At 37.4% G+C, this 18749-nt stretch overlaps 1 protein-coding gene across 9 annotated transcripts in view; it reads left to right on the forward strand.

Annotated features, from left to right (window-relative positions):
* The window catches only part of fmnl2a (formin-like 2a), a 119118-nt gene that overhangs the window by 84078 nt on the left and 16291 nt on the right, over positions 1-18749 (forward strand). For 5 of the 9 annotated variants that reach the window (XM_079619843.1, XM_079619847.1, XM_079619845.1 and 2 more), the window contains 12 exons: positions 740-851; positions 1341-1417; positions 4860-4953; positions 5390-5464; positions 7352-7462; positions 7559-7708; positions 8793-8894; positions 10030-10357; positions 11213-11398; positions 12448-12468; positions 17439-17563; positions 18490-18692. In XM_079619843.1, coding sequence (XP_079475969.1) covers positions 740-851; positions 1341-1417; positions 4860-4953; positions 5390-5464; positions 7352-7462; positions 7559-7708; positions 8793-8894; positions 10030-10357; positions 11213-11398; positions 12448-12468; positions 17439-17563; positions 18490-18692 — 1584 coding nt within the window. The remainder of the gene's footprint in view (positions 1-739; positions 852-1340; positions 1418-4859; positions 4954-5389; positions 5465-7351; positions 7463-7558; positions 7709-8792; positions 8895-10029; positions 10358-11212; positions 11399-12447; positions 12469-17438; positions 17564-18489; positions 18693-18749) is intronic. The other 4 variants (XM_079619848.1, XM_079619846.1, XM_079619842.1 and 1 more) reach the window with 1 other exon arrangement.

Consider the following 18749-nt stretch of genomic DNA (forward strand, 5'->3'; position numbering starts at 1 on the left):
GATTAGATAATCTGATACTTTATTCCTCTTAATGAATGGTTACAAAACATATACTTTTACATTATTTTATTTTGTATTTAATAAACTTGCTATTTATTTAGCAAGGTTGTATTAAGTTCAACAAAAGTGACAGTACACACATTTAAAATATTATAATTTCTAATAATAATTTCTAATAAATGCTGTACTTTTGAACAGGATATCCTGTTAATCATGTTTTCCATATTAAGCAGCACAACTGTTTTCAACATTGATAATAATGACACTGAAGACTACTGTAATGCTACTGAATATTCAGTTTTAACATCACATGCAATACATTTTTTTATTTAATAATATTTCATAATTGTACTGTTATTAATATATATATTTGAATAAATAAATGCAGCCTTGATGAGAATAAGAGGCTTCTTTCAAATACAAATCTTACTGAATCTAAACTTTTAAATGATAGTGTATGTTATGACAATAACATAATCTTCATGTTGTTCCAACCCTGTACCTGAACTTTATTTCTTCCGTAGAAAACACAAAAAAAGATGTTTCATTGAATGTTCAAGCTGCTCTTTTCAGTGCAATGAAAGTGAGTGTTAACAGCTTGAACATTCTGCTAAACGTCTCCTTCTGTGTTCAAATAGGTTTGGAACAACATGAGGGTGACTAAAATGATGACAGTATTTTCATATGTTAAATATTGATTTAATTGGATACTAAACTTGACTTGTTGTTTTGCTCTCAGGTCTATTAATACGCTATCCAGCCGGAGGACATTGAAGAATTCCAGATTAGTGTGTAAGAAGGACGATGTTCATGTGTGCATCATGTGTCTACGGGCCATCATGAACTACCAGGTACAACACACACAAACACAAATCTTATTGAGACCTTTCATAGACTTTGTGATGTGATAAATGTTGTATAAAAAAAAGAAGCCAATTTTCCACAAAATTCTGGAAATTGACGCCACAAAATCAGTCATTCACACACACACACACACACACACACACACACACACACACACACACACACACACACACACAGTCATGAAATCCTGTTTGGACTGGTTAAAGTAAAAATTATATTCCATAACACTCACGCAAACTTTTTGACATTACAAGATATAAAGAAAAAACAAGACACACACAGTGAGTTCCAGCTATCAACAGGTTTCACTTTATTAGTGAAGACATTTTGGGCCTCACATATACAGATAACCCGTACAAACACACACATTGATTCATGAAAAGCTGTTTGGTCTTTATCATGTTTTATGTTCAGATAATAAATCTTGAAGTTCCTGTTATGTTTACTAATTAGTCCTCTTTCTGTCTTTCTCTCAGTATGGCTTCAACATGGTCATGTCTCACCCTCATGCTGTGAATGAAATTGCACTGAGCCTGAACAATAAGAATCCCAGGTAACCCATTGAGATGGAGTGTGTGTGTGTGTGTGTGTGTGTGTGTGTGTGTGTGTGTGTGTGTGTGTGTGTGTGTGTGTGTGTGTGTACTTTCCCAGAATCCACCGCTTTATTTCATTGTGACTCCTCTTTCAGAGTCATAAATACTGGCAGCTATAACAACAGACTCCTTAGTGTGTGTGTGTGTGTGTGTGTGTGTGTGTGTGTGTGTGTGTGTGTGTGTGTGTGTGTGTGTGTGTGTGTGTGTGTGTGTGTGTGTGTGTGTGTGTGTGTGTGTGTGTGTGTGTGTGTGTGTGTGTGTGTGTGTGTGGAGGAGTTCCTCCTTTATCAGTTTTGCTGACATAAATAGTATAAATGATTATTAATTTTGGTTATATACACTAGTGTTCAAAAGTTTGGGGATTAAAATAAATAATAGTCTCTAATACTGTTTACCAAGGCAATTAAAACAGTAATATTGTGAAATATTATTACAATTTAAAATAACTGTTTTCTATTATATCTAATATATTACCAAATGGGTTCCACTTTATTTCGATAGTCCACTCTAGACATTCTACTAACTATAAGTAACTTTGCAACTACATGTCAACTGACTCTCATTTGAGTATTAATAGACTGTAGTAGACTGTTAGGTTATGGTTAGGTGTTAGGGTTTGGGTTAGTAGAATAAGTTGACTTCTAGCTGCAAAGTTACTTAAAGGGCCCTATTTTAACGATCTGAAACGCAAGTGTCAAAGTGCAAAGCGCAAGTAACTTTGTGGGCGGATCCCGGCGCTGTTGCTATTTTCCCGACGGGATAAATGCCTCTTGCGCCCAGCGCAAATCTAAAAGGGGTTGGTCTGAAGTAGCTTCATTATTCATAGGTGTGGTTTGGGCGTAACGTGAAATAAACCAATCAGAGCGTCCTCTCACATTCCCTTTAAGAGCAGGCGCGCTTGTTTCAATGCGGATTACTATTATAACGGCGGATTTGCCGGCGCGCGCCAGGCGCGGTTCGCAGCCGAGGAGACCGACGTTCTCATCAGGGCCGTAAAGCACAGAGAAGTGACATTGGGGATGATGGGAGAAACCACCCAAATAAGCTTTGGTTAAACAGGCGTATAATTTGGGTAAATGTGCAATCTAGATTTGTTTTTTTTTATCAAGATAGATTTTTTTTCACATCTTCACGGACACGATATTAGAGAATCAAAGTGTATGCTCGTTAACACGCTACATTATGGCCAAGCACGCGCCCTTAAAATACCATTTGACTAACGCGCAACGCGCCACTGTCTTTAGACTGGGTTTTTCCTGGTCAGTGGCGCAATTGCTTTCTAAACCTGGAAAATAGCAGCAGGGGAGTTTTGCGCCGGAACACACCTCCTCTTTGCGCTGAACCGCCCCCGCGAGCGCAAGTTCATTCCCTAATTTACCGACGTGCGTCTGTGGAGGGAAAAGTCCGCTCTGCGCGGGTGCAGAATAGGAATGATACATGCGTCGGTGCACAAAGTCAATTGCGCTGGGTGCAAGATAGGGCCCATAGTCTTATAGTACTTATAGTAGAATATCTATTGATGTGTTAGCAGATATTAAGCAGACAGTCTACCAATACTAGTTGATGTAGCTGCAAAGTTACTTATAGTTAGTAGAATGTCTAAAGTGGACTATCGAAATAAAGTCTTACCTTAAAATGTACTTTATTCCTGTGATCAAAGCTGCATTTTCAGCATCATTGCTCCAGTCTTCAGTGTCACATGATCACAGTGTCAGAGTGCCTTCAGAAATCATTCTAATATGTTGATTTTCTGATCAAGAAACATTTCTGATTATCATCAAATGTTGAAAGCAGTTTTACTGCTTAATATTTTTGTTGAAACCATGATACATTTTTTTTTATGATTTTCTGATGAATGGAAAGTTCAAAAGAACAGCATTTATTTGAAATCAAAATCTTTTGCAACATTATCAATGTCTCTACTGTAGATTTTGATCATTTTAATATGTACCCTGCTAAATTAAAGTATTGGTTTCATAAAAATAAAATAAAAAACTACAACAGAAAAAAAAAACATTCTGACCCCCAAACTTTTAAAATGGTAGTGCAGATCTTCTGCTTCATCTAGAGCTGCGTTCACACTGTCAGTCCAAATCAGATTAATAGTGTATCCAATTGGAATCTGATCTGAATTATTGACTGTCCACACTGTGTGTCACAACTGTTCAGGGGTGCGTTTCCCGTACAACTATATAGCTCACTGCTTAACTACCATAGTACGATGCATCGTTGGAGAAATCAACTAGCTAGTCACGAGTGTTTCCCGAAACCGAATGTCGTAAAGTATCGTTCAACCACGTTGGTTTATGACGTCTCACACGTGGTGGACTAATAACTTTTTTTAATTAATCTGTTTGAGATCGAATTAATGCTAGATTTCGTCATATAAGTTACATATATGGCATCTGAAGACCATTTCAAATTTTTCTCAGTTACTTTGCTTTATTACCAGACTCAATATTTGGCTCGTTCTTACATAGTTGAGCACGTTCGCACATGCGCAGTCTTCAAAAACGGTGCTTTAAATCTCTTGACAAACTAAAAGACGTAAATTACATTTGTATGTATTCTAAATAAAAAATACGGGTTGTACTGAATGTCAGCTTGCTTATTTTGCTAAAGATAAGGATTTGTTCAGTCTACATCTCATGTAAACTAGAAACTATGCTTCTAACCACAGCTCGAGAGCTGTCGTTGCAACCACACAAGTTTGCGATGCTGTTTGCGAACGTTCGTTGGAACGATGGTTTCGGGAAACACCAAATCGTTGAACTATGCTGATAACGGCGGAACTTGCGATCATAGTTGGCTAACGATGCTTTCGGGAAACGCACCCCTGATCGGATGTGTGTCCCATACTGCTCTTTCGTTTTTTCCACAATATCTGTATTGGTTTCTATGGCAATGGTGTTGCATTTGGCAAAAACAACAACCGCAACATGTCTTATTTACATTAAGTACAGTAAGATACTGCGTCTTCTGAGGCAGCAGCAGAAACACAGACGGCTGGTGTGAGCGGCTTTATCTCAAAACATCTCTGTTATATTAGCATTTTCTGCTCGCCTGGCACTTACAGCATTGTTTCTGCAGCGACTGTTTCCTATTACAACGTCTGACATGTTTACTTTTACGTGGCGTGAGAAAGTCACACGATCTGAACAGTCAGACTGAAACGGATTTCCAGAAATTGGATTTCAAACCACATATAAATGTAGCTCGAAAACAGATTTGAAAAAATCTCATTCATTTGATTGTTTGCCGTTCACACTTGCTACTGTAACTATGATCGGATTCCAATTGGATTTGCACAGAAATCGGATTTGGACTGACAGTCGGGAACAAGGCTTAAGAGATCCAGTGCAGTTGTTTTAACATGACTGATGTTGCTCTCTGCTGCTGCAGGACTAAAGCTCTGGTGCTGGAGCTGCTGGCTGCCGTGTGTCTGGTTCGAGGAGGTCATGAGATCATTCTCTCAGCGTTTGATCACTTTAAAGAGGTACAGAAACACTAATGCTGGAACTGGACACAGAAACATGACTCAATACTGCTTCACTGCAGATAATAGAGACGCGGCGGAAACACTTACAGATTAAAAGCTGTGATCTGTGTTCCAATCATAGTGTAGACATGAGACACATTTTAGGCTAACAGTCCTGTACAGTAAATAGGTGTAGACACACACCTGCTAAACACATTGTTATTGATTGGTTTAGTGGGAGGAACACCACACCTTTATTTATTCATGTCTCTTGTTTCTGGGAAGGAGAGATCAAGCTAATATCATTTCCTAAAAGGATGGTTTGTGAAATAAATTGAACTACTGGATAATGAACAGTGTTTTTGCAATGTCTTATTATCCTGGTATCAAAATCTCATTTCAGTTTCTCTAGACATTATTTTACTGCATGAGCTCTCACGTTATTGCTTTGCAGGTGTGCTCAGAAGATCAGCGGTTTGAGAAACTCATGGAACATTTCAAGAATGAAGATAATAACATTGACTTCATGGTATGTGTTCGACCAACATACAAATATACACATTCTTTTTTTGCAATCATGTTTATTAATCCTCTAAAATACATAACACTGTACAATTGACAGACAGTCTTCAGCTGTGAGTTATAATTTTAAAAGCAAATGGATTATTGCAGAAGAGCTTCATTAAGTTGTAATCGTATTATTGCATAATGGTACGTCATAATATTACAGCCCTTTTAGCCCTTTGCACATGTGAAAAGAAAAACACGTGGTTGAGTATGATTTCACTTTTCTAACTTTAGTTAGTGTGTAATGTTGCTGTTTGAGCATAAACAATATCTGTAAAGTTACAACACTCAAAGTTCAAAGCAAAGGAAGATATTTGCTTTTAAAGAAAAGGACTACAACAAACGGCTGGTAGGGACTACACAACATTCCTCCGGTGTTAGTGACATCACCAACCCTAAACTGTACATAAGCCCCGCCCCCGGGAACACAGTCCATGTTGAGAAGAGGAAGAGTTGTTGTAGTCGAGCACATTTGTTAGTCAGCTCAAACTATGTATCTTTTCACATGCAATAGAAAGTCACTCTGTGTGCATCTCACAACAGTTCCTATACGAGCGATTTATAGATTACCATGACAGAATATGCTAATTGAAGATAGTTAACTCCACATCAGCAACATAAATTCATCAACTAACCATTCAGAGACGTCCTGTTGCTTCTACATGTTGTCACTTCTTCTTGAGTCTCTCCATCTTTGTCTGACTCCGTTTTAACATTAAAGGCAGAACAGTTTCTGTCATTTTAGTGTGTGTCTGCGTGAGGTAATCGCAGCTGCTAACACACACGAGCTCTTGAAACCCCGCCCTCTGCAGCAGCTCATTTGCATTTAAAGGGCCAGGCACAAAACAGTGTGTTTTTGCAAACCCTCAAAAAGTGACAACTTTAACATGCTATATAAAAATATCTGTGGGGTATTTTGTGCTAAAACATCACACACACACTCATCATCAGAGACATCAGATAATTATTTTACATCTTGTGAAAAGAGCATTTTACCACCCCTTTAAAATCTGAATTTCTTACATATAAGCTACAGCTACTTACCAAATAAATGTACATTATGTATTGATTCGAGTTGAAATGAGGATAGTATGTCATTAAAGAGTGTGGAGTGATATGAGAGACATGAAACACAGCTATGTAGGAACTATGGGGTGTTATTTGTTCTGCACTTATTAAATAAAAACATTTGAATTCAGCGATTGACAAGTCACGACAATTTTTTTCAGAGAACTGTGAAGTCAAGTCAATTTAATTTGTATAGCACTTTTCACAATACACATAGTTTCAAAGCAGCTTTACAGAAAAACATTAAGTAGTATCTTAATACCTTTAAGATTAGAGATGGACGATGATATAGTTCACATTTTGTGATGATACAAGCAATCAAACTGTTGAGATGTGCTATTGTATACAGTATAGTTTTGCGTGAGTGTACTGTATGTATGCATGTGAATAAAGTAGGATATACTTCTATACTCAACTTTATATAAAGAGCTGAGCAATAATATAGTTTACATTTCGTGACGATAGAAACAATCAAACAGTTGAGATTTTCTGTATGTGTAATAAGCGTGTAATAAGACAACATACTGAATAAACGAATGTGAAGGTTAAGGGATATGTAGAACTTTGTGAAAGATAAATGTTCTTTCGAATGCAAATTTTATTTAGTTTTATTTAAATAGCTCTTTTAACATTACAACATGCATAGCTTTACAAAATGTAACATTAATAATAAAGATATTTTGCATTTCTAAAGTTAAAACAGTTTTCTTCATCAGTAATTCATCTTAAATGTGTCCATATGTGTGGGTTTAATTGTTGTATGGTGTATATTGTCTTGCAGGTTGCCTGTATGCAGTTCATTAACATTGTGGTTCATTCTGTGGAAGACATGAATTTTAGAGTGCACTTACAGTACGACTTCACAAAGCTGGGCTTGGACGAATATCTGGACGTAAGTACACACGCTGGATTGCTTCTTCTGAGGCTAATGTTCAGTGTCAGTCTAAATGTTGAGTGACTCTTTCTCTCTCTGTGTGTCTCTGAGTAGAAACTGAAGCACACCGAGAGTGATAAACTGCATGTGCAGATTCAAGCGTACCTGGATAACGTGTTCGATGTCGGGGCTCTGTTGGAGGACGCGGAGACCAAGAACGCAGCGCTGGAGAGAGTGGAGGAACTCGAGGAGAACATGTCTCATGTTAGTGATGTTTTTACAGTTCACCAATGTCTGATCAAATCCGGAAAAACAAACATTTAAGTGCTTTCCATTTAAAGCATTCAGTTCGACTCTGCAGCACCACAGAACAAATAGACCTTTGTCTTGTTTGTCATTTATTGCCAATATTTGCTCATTAGCCTTATGGAATGTGCATTATATCATTATGAATGACAGCAAGCTTTATATGTGGATAACCAGATCTCTGACACAATGAATTAGCAGTTTAACATGAATGATCATGTTAGTGTGCAGTTGATCATTGTATTTTGGGGGGTTTTAAGCAGTATTAAGCTACGTTCACACTACAAGCGACTTGTGGCTGGCGGTTAGGTCGCTAGTGTGCGTTCCCGCTACTGGTTGCCTAGTAATGTTTGTGAGTGACATTCACGGATGTTTCTCCATGTTGTAGACAACAAAACCGTTTTCTTGCCACTACAAACAAACATTTTGGAAGGAAAATTCTAAATATAAATGGAATCAGTATAACATGCATAATATTAAAGATGAACGAGGAACTGTGAGGGCTTTTTGCCATTTTATTGCAACAAACGGGCAAAAACCGATCAGGCTCTGAGTCAGTACTGTGAACACCACTGTATGTACACGGAGATATATCACAACTTATAGGACAGTTTCTGACTGCTAAAATTAGCTTCTCGTTCAACTTGCCTCTGTCAGAGAGTGATGGATGATCACACGCGCTCCACTGACTTCACTCCTATTGGTTGTCGCTCCCGAAAGTCGCTCTTCATTTGCATAAAGTTAAACAGATCTCAACTTTGTGACCGCTGGCCCTCTGGCCAAATGATGACGTCCTGACCTGAGGTAATTTCCTCATTAGTGCGGTATTGATTTTTAAAGTCCACAGCATAAGTGCGTATATTCTTAATAGAGTGGTCAAGAATACTAAAGTGATAATGAATGTGAATCTGAAGTTAAATACTGTATGTACGGTAGGCTTTCTGACATGGCTTATTTGTGCTTCTGTCTTCAGTTCTCTTAATAACTCTGTTCCATAGCTGGAGTCGATTTCTTGTTGATTCTTGTTTGTGTTTTTTTTTAGCTGACAGAGAAGTTACAGGACACAGAGAATGAGGCGATGGCGAAAATCGTTGAGCTGGAGAAACATCTCATGCAGAGAAATAAAGAGCTGGAGTCTATTCGGGTAAAAGATGAATCCTTACATCACTTCCTCTTGAGCTTCTGAGTTGCAATTTGCGTTAAAGGTTATGCCAATAATAGTACACACCAATGGATTTGAAAAAGAAGCATTGATAGCATTGAACAGTCATGTTCTGCATGTACAAATTACAACATACAGTAAACTATGTACATATTCTATATAATTACAGTGCAATAACTGGGTAATAACTAACCTTACCAAATTAGCCTGACTATCCTTATCATGTTTTGTTACCTTATATTCTTCTTACTCTTATTCCTACTCTTTACTTTCTTTTGTAAGTACACTGTAAGTGCACCTTTCATATATGTGATCATTCATATTCAGGTCTAGTTTATTAGTGAAATACACATTTTTTTAATCATCCATTCCAAAAATAAGATTTGTTTTTCATGCTGACTTGAAAACCCTTAACAAAAAATAACAAGTTTTTGTTATTTTAGTGTCAAGAAAAAGAAAATAGCATATACCCCTTAGACATTAAAATATTTATTTCAAGTACCTGTGAGATTTTAAGTTATTATTTCCAAAAATTAATGACACATTCACGTTCACAGTGTCTTTGATGTTGGTTAATGGTCACATATGTAAGAAAACAGAAACAAATATTTAATCTTTTTTGTTTTCTGATTTATTTGAAAAAAATAAAATAAAGTTTGATCAGTTTGGAAAGTTTTTATATATATATATCAGTCTGATCAGACTCCAAGTCTGCCAAAATATTTTATTTCATTTAATTTGTCATATATTGCGATTTGAACTGTTCTTATTATTTTTAACTCTAATTATTCAAAATGGATGACAGAAATACTGTTACAATTGTGCTATAAAATAAAAAGTGAATATGTGATATTGTAATAAAAAAGTAATAAAACACCAGATCACACCACGCTTTACTCTGAAACACATAGCGCAGCAAACTACATACATAATTCAATCTCAGCCTTTGATTTAATAATCACACTAAGCTGTATCATGATTTAAATTTTATTCTGATTAATTGTATAGCCCCATTTATTTAGCCATCTATCAACTCACAGAACCCTGTTTGGGAAAGGCTGCTTTAAAGTCTAAAAGTGCTTTCTACATTATGTTTGTGTTAACTTTGTGGTGATAGGAGGTGTATAAAGACGCCAGCTCTCAGGTGCACACACTACGGCGGATGGTGAAGGAGAAGGACGAGGCCATTCAGAGGCAGTGCAACCTGGAGAAGAAGATCCACGAGCTGGAGAAACAGGGAACCATCAAGATCCAGAAGAAAGGCGATGGGGACATAGCCATCCTGACGTCCCCTCCGCCGGGGAACGGGCATCTGTCAGGCTCGGAGGGCGTAGTTGGGCTGTCCGGTGAGGGCCTGGTCAGTCACAGAGGTGTGGCTAACGGGATGGCTCATGGTGTGCCCACGCCTGAACCTCCACCACCCCCTCCCCCTGTGCCGGCGTCAGGTGAGGGACGTTCGAAAATGAATGCTTTTTAGAAGCCAGATCTACTTCTGAACTACTATTGGTATACCTATGTTTGGAATGATGCACTAAAAACGGTAAAGTTTTTCCTTCGCCTTTTTCGCATACAGACGGCCCCTTATAGGCATCAGAACAGAAAGCAGTGCAAAACCAACTAAAAATACAAAACTCAAACACAGACTAAATGTTACTTGTTTAGCTGCAAGAAGCTTGAAATTGAATATATTATTCTGAAATCAAAAATGCAATATACTGTACATGTGCGCTCAAGAATAAGAATATTTAGTTCATTTGGCTGAATCACACAGGTTGCTGGTTTCTGGTTTGCTGGTCACCAGCATGGGAAGTGCGAATGCTGGTGGACCAGCTACACCAGTTCAGTGCAGCTTGAGAACAGCATGACTGCACTGGTCCACCGGTTAGACCAGCACTATACCAGGTCTAACCAGCATAAACAAACCTTGACCAACAAGTAATTCATGCTGGATTTTTCAGCAGGAAATGTTTCAGCCTTTTCACGAAAATGTCCATATTTCAAAACCAAAGTAAAGAAACACTTTAGTTTAGAGTCCAATTTTTATTAGCATGCATATTACTAGTATATTGGCTGTTTATTAGTACTTATAAAGCACATGTTAATGCCTTATTCTGCATGACCATAATCTACATCCCTTAAGATGTAGAAATCCTATTCAATACCTAAACGTGACTACCTTACTAACTATTGATAATCAGTCATTCGGAGTTTACTGAGGCAAAAGTTGTAGTTAATAGTGAGAAATGGACCCAAATCTGGAAAATTTAACATTTTCTCCCTCTTCCTCTTATCTTTTCAAGTACCAAACGGTCTATCTGCTGCTCCAGCACCAGCACCCCCTCCTCCTCCCCCTCCCCCTCCTCCTCCTCCTCCTCTTCCAGGTCCTGGTGTGGATATATCTGCCCCTATGCCTCCTCCACCCCCCATGGCCCCTCCACTTCCAGGCTGTGGATCACCAACCGTCATCATGAACTCAGGACTGGCAGGTAACAGAACCTGCTCGACACAAAAGACAAAACCATAACAATCATGTGCATGCTCAAAGTATGGTACAGTATTGCAGAGACATCACATGAACAAAACCCCCCAGTGATTTAGTCCCAGATGCGCCCCACATAAACAAGCATTAGTTTGTGTTTAAAGGTCACGCGTCAGTTCAGAGCGGCTTTGGGTCTCTGGTGCCGCTGTCACCCTGTCTCCTCTCTGAGACGAACGATAGCGATCACCCGTTTCCTGTAACGGGTTTAATGTCTGAACACGCTCAAGTGAATCACTTCTGTTCTGCTGAAGTCTTGAGTCACAATATCAGCTCTTTGATTTTACATCAGATGAGTGTCTTTCAATGTTAGTACATTGAGTTTAGTTGATATACGGTGGTAGTATTTTTCACCATGTAATTTACTGAGAATTTGAGTAAGAATGCATTATTATAATGTGTGAGTACACAACATTGGAAATGTGGTCATAAAATACTTTTGGATAATTCATTCATTGATGTTTCAAAATGCTCAAGACTTACAGGATTTACACTACAGTTCACAAGTTTGGGGTTGGAAAGAATGTTCAATGTTTTTGAAAAAGTATTTTATGTTTATCAAAGGCTGCATTTATTTGATCAAAAATACAGTAAAAACAGTAATTTTAATTAAAAATAACTATTTTCTATTTGAATATGTTTTTTAAAATGTGATTTGTTTCTGTGATGGCAAGGCTAAAAAGTCTTCAGTGTCATGAAACGCACAATATTTTCCATAGTAAAAAAAAGTATTGACAACGGATTAATTATTACCTTTTTTATTCAGTCTTCACTTGTCTTTTTTTTATTATTATTACTAAAAAGTATTCCAGGTTTGCTTTAATCCACCTCTCTCTTGATCTCTATCTTTTTCTTTCCTTATAAAACAATGCAGTTATTTAGGAATCTCAGTGGAAATGCAGGAAAATAACGCACAGATCTGCAGAGGTTGTGTTTTGTCTACTCTTAATCACTTCTTTCTCTCTGCTTATTTCTGCTCTACCTGTTGTGCCGCCATAGAGGGACCCATCAAACTGTACTGTAGGTTTGCTGTGTTGTGTTATGTGTGCTTAGTCGTGTGCTTAGTCATGTGTGTGTGTGTGTGTGGTCATGGTATTTTAGTCTCTAAGACAACACACTCAGTTCCTCTGTAATCTTGATCTGACAACGACTCAGAGAGGTTGTTCCTCTTGAAACTGGGCATGAAATGGGACACTGTGTTGCAGAACTTTTCCTTACCGTTTAAAACCCAGAGAGGAACATTCTTTAGACCTCGCTTACAGAGTTCAGTAAATAACTGGACTCTAATGCCAGCCTATGAGACCACATGTTCCATGAGATGTAAGCTCTTATTTCTACACTCCACAGCAGACAAAATCTCTGTTTCCAGAGCGCAGGCCATGAACCGCGACCTCATGGAAAACAAAAGTACAATTCACATCAACACCAGATCTACAGATCTATTTGCCATTAAGAATTGTAAATCTAGTAAACGCAGATGCTTCCAGCAGTCAAAGCGCTATTTCACTTACAATACAACTCATAACGCAATACAAATATGAATTGCATTCTCAGCATTGCCACCACAGAGTAAGTGTTCTTCTATGGTTTTTGCCGGTACTCTGTAGGGCTGCATGATATGATATATCAAAATATAGTAAAAATTTGGATATGACTTAGTGCAATTATTAAATCACGAAGACTGCGATTCCATATATTTCATATTTAAATGAGTATATGTGTGTTTCAGAGTGAAGCACGTAAGTGGTCATCTAATCCAGTGTTTTCAGTGTCTCAGAGCAGCTCTGTTCACAGTAAATGCTGCTCCACACGAATTCAATCTCTGAATAATGTGTTGTAAGTTCCGGTCACTTATAACATGAATTTGAAAACACAATGTGTGTCAGTGCCTCACATTTCACCAGATTTGTAAAGAGAAGCGATTATAAACATCAAGCGTAGCGTCAGTTCTGGCAGGTCACGTTAGTCAAGCTCGCAATCAGCTGACTCTCAGCTGATCCACGTCTACCTATAGGAATACGACGCCTATCACTGTATACATATATAAGCTCCTCCAGTATTATCAGCAGCTGAATTACCCTCCTCCATCCCCAGCTCCTCCTCTCGTCAGTCAGGATTTGGCATTCTGATTCCCCTTGAATCAGAATAAATTCTCGAATTATGTTGTACTTTAAAATCTTGAATTAATGATATCTGCAAAACATGTTGGTTCTGTTCTGTTTACCCTAAGGCCGTGTGTCCACCAAAGCGTTTTTAGCCAGCTGAAAAATCTAGGCGCTCTGCTGAAAACTTGAACTTCAAACGGGCGCTTGAGAGCGTTTTGGCAGTGCAGTTTTTTTTTCAGTTGAGACGCATCGTTGCTATGATACAGAATATGGTCCGTGTGGTATTAGTCCCGCCCCTCCTCCACTGTGATTGGACGGTTGGCTAAAAAGTGACAGTGTTTTACCCAAAGTCGAACATTCTTCAACTCTCGGCGACCTGTAAAAAACGGCGAGCGCTCAGCGCTTGAGTGTTAAATACCCGCTCAGCGCCTCGTTACACTCCTGGCGTTCTAAAAACGCGGCGTTCCCATTGAAAACAATTGAAAAAACACGCCAGCCGCGTGAAAAAAACGCTTTGGTGGACACACGGCCTAAGGGGGGTTATTGCTGCTCTCCCTGCTCTGATCCATGCTAGGCTTTATGGATGCGCAGGGTCCTGACAGAACGATAGTGGTCCTGACAGAACTATAAACCTATAAAAAGAAAAATGGCTCCCAGCGATTTTCTGCCAATATAAAAGCTTAATGGTTTAATGTTTGAAAATAAATAAATATTAGTATTATATATTTATACTCTAAAGGTGATGATACACAGGGCAACCTTGCCGAGTGATTGTTGCTTGGGCACTTTCCCATCGAAAATGGGCAATACTTTCTAATTTCTATCTGGATAATTTAGATTGGTCGTGGTCCCTGTATCATCTGGTTGCCTGTTGACGGCAACATTGCTCAAAAAGTTGCCCTGTGTATCATCACCTTAAATGTATAGTTGTACTATACAATTATTAATATTGTTTTATTAAACTTTTTTTTATTAAATAATATTTTACAGTACAATGGTATTATTATTATTTTTCTTATTTGGTTTAATATTTTTTTTAATCAAATAACCACAATAAAAATCCGCATTATTATTAATATAGTTATATTGAATGGGTCAAAACAGTAGGAATATGGCAAGTGCAATAATTCAAGAGCAAAGATTATTTTTTTAAACTGGTCATTTTCTGGCTACTTTTCTGGTTTCTGGTATCACTGTGGAGTTTTGAGTGGGTTCTTGTAATTACATTGCCACGTTTTTATTTGTATTTTTGTATATAGACTCTAGAATCTACAATGATTACTTATTTTCAAATTAAGTTACTCAAGGAATCCCCCGCCCTTTTCCATTGTTATGGTGTAACACCAATCTGAAGGAAATCTTGCTGAGCTAGCTAGTTAGTTTAATTGTTATTTATAGTTAGTTACTTCTTGTATGATAACATCCTGTGTAGAGGTAGGCCTACTAAAAACATTTAAATGTGATTATATCGCCCCCTTGAGGACTGAATCTTGTTACTGCACAGTGACTCAAACACTGAGTATGGACAGCATTCACAATTTGTTTTTACTCAATTCTGTTGAATATATTTCTGACTTTAAGTTATATTTAAAAATGCCTAAAAGTCTGTGTAAAAAAAAAAAAAAAGCACAACCTGCACAACCTGTTTTCACTTTTCTTAGGCATTTTTGCAATGACTTTAAATCAACTGGTGTTAAATTACTATATTCTTAATTTCATCATTAAATGAATGTGAAACACAAGACTAAAAATGCCATGTCCGCTGTGTGAGTACGTGTTTGATTGTGTTGTGTTTGCATGTTGAAACAGTGTGCCGTGCCGTTTACAGGTTTTGATTGTCAGATAAGACGATAGTTGCGTAAATTCAGGAATGTTTTATACATGCTGTGACTTTTTCTCTTTTCTGCTCGGCCTAATATCACACCATCGTATTACCCATAACCCTCCTCTGGACTGGACTCTATTCACTCCCTCTTTGTCACCTTTGATCAGAGATTCATATCGCTGGATCTTAATTTAGCCGTATTCAAGCCTGTTGCAATCTGCGTTTGCTGTGTCTGAGTCAGATTCAGTCATTTACTGGGTCATTTTGGAAGTTTCTATGAAGTATGAACCTCTACAAACTAAGGAAACTCAACACTTGACTCACTGTCATACTAAGACGCTGTTTGAGTCACATCCTCATGGTGTAAACCCAAAAACAGCCCTGAGCATCTGTCAGTGTCTCATTCCTTAAACACACAGGACAATGTTATTGCTCAGAGATGCAGTTTTCAGTCAGGTTTCACGTTTCTCTGAATTCATTAAGAGAAATCTAAATAGACACAAATAAAATGACACAAGAGTATATAGCTTTAGAATGAATAGCTCAGATCATTCTCTTAGAAAGATTTGATATCTTGACAAATCTGAGCAGTTTGAGACATTGTTGAGATCTCATTTGAATCTTTAGAGGAGACACATGAGATTGCTGATATAAGCCTGTGACTTCATGAGAACAATTGAGATCTCATTTATCTTCCCTGTGGGAGTCTGTGTCTCTCGGGATCATAAAATGGGATCATCTGTGATTTAGAATCAGAATATTTTGTTAATATGATGATTTTCATCAGGATACAGTGGGTATTACCGTAAAAGTCTACACACCCTTATTTAAACTGCTGATTTTTTTGTTTTGTTTGATATACATATACATTTATAAAACTATATTGAATAAAACTATACTTTGTATTATATTAGTTACCCAACTATGACGATTTCCGCTACTGAGAAACCCAGAAATGTGAAAATGGCCCATTGTTGAATTTTGTAACATCAACACTGTAATGAACTGAATTAAACTGAACTGAATAGTGACACTATTGTCTTTTGTAGAGCTACTTTACAGAATAATTATAATTTGTCTCATCCTTTATGAAGTTTACATCATTGATTCTGTTATTTTCCTTTTCCTTTGAAACAATCAGCATTTTATAAAGTGCTAAATTAAAAAAAGATGACTTGTCTTGACATGTAAAATGAATCAAAGTAAAATCATGTCAATATAATAATGTAATATTGAAACCAACAAAATTCATACAATAAGGGATAATTCACCTCAAAATGAAACATCTGTCATCATTTACTCACCCTAAAGTTGTTCCAAACCTGTATGTTTTTCTTTCTTCTGCTGAACACAAAAGAAGATATTTTCAAGAATGTGTTTAAACAAACAGTTGACGGTAGGTTTGCTGCATGATTTTTGTTGGTTTCAATATTACATTATTATATTACATAATATAATAACTGGGGCGGCAGTGGCTCAGTGGTTCATGTAGGTTGTCTACAAACTGGAAGGTTGGTGGTTCAATCCCCGGTTCCACCTGACCAAGTGTCGAGGTGTCCATGAGCAAGACACCGAACCCCAGCTGCTCCCGACGAGCTGGATGGCGCCTTGTACGGCTGACACCGCCATCGGTGTATGAATGGGTGAACGTGAGGCAACATGTAAAGCGCTTTGGAGGCCATTGGGTCTGTGAAAGCGCTATATAAATGCAGTCCATTTTACCATTTTACAAGGTGGAAAATGATCTAACATAATTTTAATTTGATGTTTTTTTTTACATCTCAGAAAGCTGCAATTTCAACAGGAGTGTGTAGACTTTTCTGCCAACTCTATGAGAGACTAGAGCTCTTTTTTTTGAGCCTGAGATTGTAGATACTGTACATACAATGCGAAATATCTCATGTTCACACATTTCCTCCTCACGAACCCTCATATATGTGTGCAGATAAACCCGTCCTATCTGTGCCTGCTATTCACAAACTCAGTAGATCAGACTGCATGTTTTGTGTGTGTGTGTGATTTGCATGATGCTGACGTGTTCTTTCTGTCATGTTGTGTAGCTGTGAAGATTAAGAAACCCATCAAGACCAAGTTCCGTATGCCGGTGTTTAATTGGGTGGCGCTGAAACCCAATCAGATCAACGGCACCGTGTTCAACGAGATCGATGACGAAAGAATACTTGAGGTGAGACAGACACAGTTATGAAGACTTTGAAAAAAAAACATTTTGAAACCATTTGTTTTGTTACAGTACATAAAAAAAGTCTGTTTTTACACAAAAAAAAAATCTATTCAATACAAAATACAGACTTATACTGCAATATAATTCAATATTATTATTATAATTATTAAAAAAAACATTAATGTAACATCATAAACTGCAGGGTAATACTTTCTGTAATGTACATATATTATGCATTATGAGTCTAATGCCATGAGAGTCTAATCTAATCTATTATCATGATCAACATCCACTTTTGTATTATATGTTTTATTACATAATGTTCTTTACAAGAGTAACTATGAATTGGTTATTCTTATAATGTATTGCAGCTGAGGTTACAATCATGAAAATTAATTACCATGTGTACTCTGATGCATAAAATATATCTTTATAATGTATTTTTATACTCTACCATTCAGAAGTTTGGGGTCAGTAAGGTTTATTATTAGGATATTAGAATGATTTCTGAAGGATATTGTGAAAATTCATCTTTGCGTCAATCACAATACAATTACATTTTAAAATATATTAAAATAAAAAAATAGTAATTTTGAATTATATATTTTTTTCACAATTTTCCTGTTTTTACGGAATTGTTAATCAAATAAATTAGAGACTTCTTTCAAAAACATTAAACCCCAAACTTTTGACAATAGAGGACTCAAGTGCATTACATATGACGGATTAGCACAGATGTTTTAACACACACATTATTAGACTGTCCATTTTACGATGTGAGGAGAAATAATGATTTGTTTTTCTCTATATACTGAATTGCTGTTGTATGTTGATTTGCGTTAGGATGCCAGACTGGCTGCTATCACTACAGTATCAGATACACAGATCAGGATGTAATGATCAATGGTGACTGTGTTTCTTCTGTTCAGGATCTGAATGTGGATGAGTTTGAGGAGATGTTTAAGACGAAAGCACAGGGTCCAGCCATAGACCTCACCTCCAGCAAACAGAAGACGTCTCAGAAAGGACCAAATAAAATCTTGCTGCTGGACTCCAACAGGGCTAAAAACCTGGCCATCACCCTCAAAAAAGTGGGCAAGACATCAGAGGAGATCTGCAGAGCCATCCAAGTGTAATTCACAGCCGTCGTACACTACACATGATCACCAACATCTCTTTATTAGCGCCC

Source organism: Phoxinus phoxinus, assembly GCF_949152265.1.
Source record: "Phoxinus phoxinus genome assembly, chromosome: 7".
In the NCBI taxonomy this organism is placed as follows: Eukaryota; Metazoa; Chordata; class Actinopteri; order Cypriniformes; family Leuciscidae; genus Phoxinus; species Phoxinus phoxinus.